Source organism: Cryptomeria japonica, chromosome 11, assembly GCF_030272615.1.
Source record: "Cryptomeria japonica chromosome 11, Sugi_1.0, whole genome shotgun sequence".
NCBI classification, from domain to species: domain Eukaryota; kingdom Viridiplantae; phylum Streptophyta; class Pinopsida; order Cupressales; family Cupressaceae; genus Cryptomeria; species Cryptomeria japonica.
In genome coordinates this window covers 303,341,638-303,347,637 of record NC_081415.1, presented here as the reverse complement: position 1 = coordinate 303,347,637, position 6,000 = coordinate 303,341,638, and the positions used below count along the sequence as shown (strand labels likewise).

Sequence of the window (6,000 nt, the reverse complement as noted above, 5' to 3'; positions counted from 1 at the left end):
ATTAAATATATATTTGCAATTTTTGAAAGTGAAGGGGCCATCATTTGTTAACAACATTTGCAAAATGCCAACTAATAACACAATAAAATAACATGTATGCTACCTTTGGAGATGCATCTACCAATGGATATGAACATGATATAATAGTCAACACATTTTGAAGGGGCCATCATTTGTTAACAACATTTGCAAAATACCAACCAATAACACAATAAAAAACATGTATGCTACCTTTGGAGATGCATCTACCAATGGATATGAACATTAGTCAACACATTTTCCAAATCTCGTTACTTAAATAATATTTTGGAGATACAAAAGTGTACTAAGTGTCCCTACTAAAATTGTTTCTACAAATAAAATAATCAATAAATGCAAAGAAAAGATGGGTCTGCAACAAATAACTTGAAATTTTTACAATCATCGATACAATACAAATGTAATTTCATATTAGCAATTTTCTGTTATTGCACCATCCATAAGATCAAAATTAATCTACACTTATTGCTCTTGCATACTAACAATATAATTCTAACACTAGTTGAGGATATACAGTCAATAAAATTAAATGATTTTAACAAAATAAAACTTCTTGAAACAAAGAATTCTCAAACATTAGAAAAAGAATTAATTAACAATGCAATACATAAAACAATCTAGGAGGAAAACATCTACAACTCAACAAAATCAAAATAACTCTAAAATAAATAGACTAGAAGCTCTACATTTATCATTTGACTTTTCTATTTTTCTTATTCCCTACTTTTTCAATACCATGCATCTTTAAGCTTATTTTTACCATGACAATATGCTTATGACTTTCATGTCTATATTGTCATTTAATTACTGGATGTCTATACTTCTTATATTTACCATACATGGACCACAAAATTTGAGAATTATCATGGCATTATATTGTGCTTGCTGGTTTTTATGTTCCTTTTATTTCTTACGTCCTATATTGTTATATCATGCCTTCGTTATCATATCATTCTCTTATATTGGAGAGCATAACACTCTTTTAAACCAATACTCTTACCTTCCTTTCTTATTTTTACCATTTTGATGTTTCTATTTTTTTTCTTATTCATCAGCACACATCCTTATCCTCTTACCATAATAATTTACTTATGACTTTCATGCCTAAATGGTTACGATTCCATTCCTTTTGATGCCTATGTTCTTTTATGATTAATCGATGCCTATATATATAGACTTCTATCATACTTAAATATGTTTCTCATATTTTCATACATTACCAAACCATTATCTCATTCCTAATAAGCTCTTATATGCCTATGCATGTTTCTTAGGAAAATTTGGTCATTGCATTCTTACTATTAGTAGTCAAAAAGCATAAATTCCAACAAATCAAAGAACAAAAATTCACACACCACAAATTGAGACCATACATTAGATATGTAAACCACGTACATAATTAGATCTATAACCAAAATTGACCCCAATGAACTATATAAACAATAAGTAATGAACATTACCCAAATTACCTATTTTTAATACTAAACAAATAAAAATTACCTTATATGAAATTTTTATCTCCATTCTATATTCAAAAACAAATACCGACTGACTCCTTCACATTAGTCTTCTATAACGACGCTTACATTATATTGATTTATGCTTAAATGTGTGCATTTAATTTCGTTAGACTAGAATCAGGAAAAGGTCATTTTTATTTACAGCTTAATTATTCTAGGGTTAATTTAGGAAAGAATTTTTTCCCTTCACAATAATAAACATAAAAGATTGGATGGACACCCTGTCGGAAAAAAGAAACTGAGTTGGCCTTCACCAGGTAAAGTAACTCGTCTCGTACTCTGCATACTCAAAGCAAACTCTTCCGTACTCCCAAGTTCCAATGTCAAAACAAGACAATTCATGTCACAGGCAGCCCACAATCCACTCAAAAATGGACAGTGGGAACTCACCGTGCATGTATTTTTGTTGTATCGACTATTATTAATTAATTACAGGAATAAAACAACATTGCTATGCGTTCTGTGCAGCATGTTGGTCAACATGCTTAAAACCTAATTTTTAAATAGTGATGTCCTCCCCTGTCTCACCATTACTTCACTATCCAATAATAGATTGAATCTCAATATGATTATGACTTCTCTGAAATAAAATCTGCATATGATTATAGCTTGTGTGTTACGAAATGAAAGTTTTTTAATGACACCCAAAGATCAGACAGTCCAAATAAGACCTAAAATTGAACTGAACCAAAACTGCCAGAAACTATATTTTATTAGATATAATAAGTCCTTAATAAATCTAACATGAAACAACGCTGAACCAGCCAGCCAACCAGCTCGACTGGTAGACAACAAACTGGATTGTGAATTGCCATTGTGCACAGCTCAAAGATTAAGCTGGTGATAAATGGGCTTATGTTGACTTAAACCTTGCAAAGCTGAAAATGTAACTACAGAAGGAAGTGAAGTGCATGCTGGTTAAGGAAAGAAGCTAAAGCATGAAAAGAATATGCCCCATACTTTAATTGGCCTATGCCTTGGAATCTTCCTGCTGCTTTTCTTAGCATTTGTCTTTGTTGCTACTGCAATTTACAGCACTTTTGGGGATGCATCCAGATGGATATGCATAATTCCCATTGGCTAACCAACAGATAAAAGCCTCAACACTTTTCCTCTTATAATTTGAATGGTAAGAATTAAGATATACTGCAAACCCACAATCAAAAGTGCTCCCCTGACTTGCATAATTTCCAAAACTGGGCAAGTTAATAGGGTACATCATGATGCCTCGATAGAATTTGAGGGACACTAACCAAAAAGAGAGGGAAAAAACCTAGTTTTTAACAAAAGCTCATTCCAGATTTCTGTTTACCTGTGATTGCAGATTAACAGGAATTTAACATTTACCATTGATATGACATCAAAGATGAAAAATATTTTGGTGCTGAGCAAAACAATATAGGGCTGAAGATCTCGCAAATCACATGTCCAAAAAACTGCCTAGTTACCTTCCAGAGATACCCCTGTCTATTGCTATCATTAAATGATCAAGTACTAAGATTCCTGGCATAAGCCATGTATAAACGCCTGGATATGGTAGTGATGGAGAGGAGGAATCACTAGCAGTGTTCCTGCACAAAGACAATCAGAAAATCAAATAAATAACTACACAACATACAACTACATAACTACATTTAAAAGGAAATCAATGCACAATCATATGTTTTGTCATTATAGCCCTGTGGGTACAATAAAATGAAGCTACACTCTGAAAGGAAGGCTTAACCAATTAACTCTTCCTTTGCTTATATTTATTGCTTACAAGTTATCATTCAGGGTTGAATGCTTAGGCCAAGGTGTGCATTGGAACAATCCAAGTTGACACATAGAGAGACAAGCAGCAGGGGAACTTTAAGTTACCACGCAGGAAAGGCGTTATACATGACAAATCTAAAATGTGAGCTTATGTGGGTGATGAAATTGTTTGATATCAATGGTAACAATCCATCCCCATAAATGTGGATCAAGTATGCTAATCAAGTCTGCAACTTTAGCATTAGGACAATTTGCCACCCACATAGATATAGGGACAATAGTGATATCTACTGGTTGATATAAAACTGAGGTTTCCAGCGGTTTATGCTAGTTAAATTAGAAACAAAAGTGATGCAAAAGCTAAAATATCTTGCATGATCAAACACAGAAGTCACATCCTTCTGCAGTCTAAAATCTTGCAGGTAGATCAATTGATGCTGTCGTGTGTTTAAATATGGTGCCTTAAGATCACATCACGTCTGGATTAAATACAACAGCTTTAAACAGCCCATAGCGATGTTTTGTTTGGATAAAACTGTTATTGAGACTTGGGTGTGAGAATGTCGAAACATAGAAAGCCCAACCTACCAAGGAAAAGTCGGTGTCCATTACAAACTATGTGAGATGCGAACAAGGCACACACAGTTCTTGATATGCTCATAGTGATACACGCAAATGATTTAAAAAACACATATTCAGAGCTTACCCTGAAGATTGAAATTGACAAGACCCGTAACCTGCAACCAAGACAAAGGGTAGCTTCAATCAGCAGCCACATTCAAGCAAGGATGTTATTGAATCCAGTCAACAGATTCTACCACCCACTTTATAACCCCAAATCGAACAAAGAAAATGATCATTCAAGAAGAAAACTTCATAAGAGTTTACACGCAGAAACCAACCTGTAGTTTAATATAAAGACACCATTATCTCGCATAAGTGTACAACCCTATATGTATTATACCCTCGTATTATTGCCATTCAGATAAGAATACGACCATTGCCACCATGACCAACTATGACTAACTAGGCCACTAAAGTGCCTGAATCTTATTACAAATCACCCTATATTCTATACAGTGGCTTTTGGGCGCATTGATCACAGTTACATCACGGTTCAATCAATGATACATATTACATATTGAAAGGGAAGAATTTTAATAACGTTCACTGGACCAAATAGTCTAAAAGACTAAGAATCAATATTTCAGTATTTTATATTAAGGCCAGATTGCATTGCATTTAATGCAATTTAGTCACCCAGAAAGCCATTCCCTATCAACTTACTTGGATTGGTAGAAGTGATGACTCCTGTCCCACCAAAGTTGCAGGCAATAGGTGAATCTCCATTTGTCTGATAGTATGTATTAAAAGCATAAGAAGCGACCAAAGCCAGATTATCTGCCTGATAACAAGGTTGGCCTGGCTGAATAGCAGAGCAATCAGCAAGACCAGGCCCACAAGCCCAGTCCAAAGCCTCCTGCAAGTCCTGCTGGTTGGCTTGTGATGAGGCTATGCACCAGGTCGTCCCATCAATGAACGTTGTGTTTCCTTCAGGTGGTGAATAAGTGACAATCGGAGTATCAGGCATCTCCGCCCCTGTTCCCAACTCTGAAACCAAAACAAAACAAAACAAAACCCAAAACCTGATTCATCATTACTAGAAACAAGCATTGAAAGACCCCTTAAGATGATTCAAATGATTCACCACCCATCACAAATGAGATTACTGATTACTGACCTGAACAGAGAGCAAGAATGAAGAGGAATCCCAACAAGCTATTCATGTTAAAAGCTGTGTGTCTGAACTCTCGACCACCCAGCCTTGAAATGGTCGACATGGTCATAAAAGCAGTACTTTGCAACTTGCTCGCTCTGAACTCTGATTTCCTCTGCACTCTGAATATGACTGCGGATTCCTCAGTTATGAGGCAGCCAAACTACTGGACTGCCCTGAGGCCTCCCTGTACAGTACAGTACAAGCTATGTACCTCGACTGTTCTGTTCATGTTGTGGGTTTTTATGCAAATAGATTAACACCATGTATACCATGACTACCTAGATGGGCAATTTATTGACCATCTTAAACCGACCACACTGTTTATTGAAGACCAGAAAGTGTTTTACGGGGGCATTTTTAGGTTAAAGAGAGAAGCCACTTTCAGATCATTTCATTCATGCCAAAACTCAAATCTGCCATGAATTTGGCGCTACGTTATGGTTGTAGATTGTTTGTCGGTGTGCATTGGCGCGGGCTCGACGGGCAAGGGCAAAGGCGACATCTTTTAATTCTTGCCCATTCTTGTTTTATAATATTTTAAGGGAGTAATGATCACTTCTGATACGTGCCATAAGTGGGGTCGTAAAGGGCTTTGGAACTTTCATTTTCTCTATTTGCCTTCTTTTGTCTGTGATTTGTACGCGGAAAACTTCATAAAATTTAATATGGGTATAGGGTGAAAATGATAATGATGGTTTGGGATCTTTGTCTGAATATTAGGATCTCGCTGATGTATGGGGCGAATCAGATGTTGAGACCCATTTCTAATTCTATTTATTTTTGTTCATGCTACTTAGCATCTATTATAATTATGTTGTTTTTGTTCTAATTCGTAAAATTTAGTTTGTTTGTAAGGATAAACGTAGTAATGAAGGTTGGTCGATTTCACTTAGTCTTCCATTCCAA

At 35.4% G+C, this 6,000-nt stretch overlaps 1 protein-coding gene across 3 annotated transcripts; it reads right to left on the bottom strand.

The window, feature by feature from the left end:
• Window positions 1-2,253: 2,253 nt before the first annotated feature.
• Window positions 2,254-5,579, bottom strand: LOC131072097 (glucan endo-1,3-beta-glucosidase 13). 3 transcript variants are annotated; one of them, XM_058008142.2, is made up of 5 exons: window positions 5,056-5,578; window positions 4,602-4,925; window positions 4,021-4,051; window positions 3,008-3,130; window positions 2,254-2,871 (listed from the first exon to the last, which is right to left on the bottom strand). In XM_058008142.2, exons 1-5 carry the CDS (start codon window positions 5,159-5,161, stop codon window positions 2,868-2,870), a joined length of 588 nt encoding a protein of 195 aa, XP_057864125.1. In that variant the 5' UTR covers window positions 5,162-5,578; the 3' UTR covers window positions 2,254-2,867. The 3 variants fall into 3 exon arrangements, with proteins under 3 accessions (XP_057864125.1, XP_057864144.1, XP_057864135.1); XM_058008161.2 differs by lacking the exon at window positions 4,021-4,051 and having other exon boundaries at window positions 5,056-5,579; XM_058008152.2 differs by lacking the exon at window positions 4,021-4,051 and having other exon boundaries at window positions 2,254-3,130; window positions 5,056-5,579.
• Window positions 5,580-6,000: the final 421 nt, after the last annotated feature.

What these genes read in the sequence shown, in the direction of transcription:
- LOC131072097 (XM_058008142.2), bottom strand. Translation starts at nt 5,161, where the DNA reads ATGACCATGTCGACCATTTCAAGGCTGGGTGGTCGAGAGTTCAGACAC. An exon ending in CATTCTTGCTCTCTGTTCAG is followed by an intron (nt 4,926 to 5,055) that starts GTCAGTAATCAG and finishes TTTTGGTTTCAG; the next exon opens with AGTTGGGAACAGGGGCGGAG. An exon ending in CATCACTTCTACCAATCCAA is followed by an intron (nt 4,052 to 4,601) that starts GTAAGTTGATAG and finishes TCTTGGTTGCAG; the next exon opens with GTTACGGGTCTTGTCAATTT.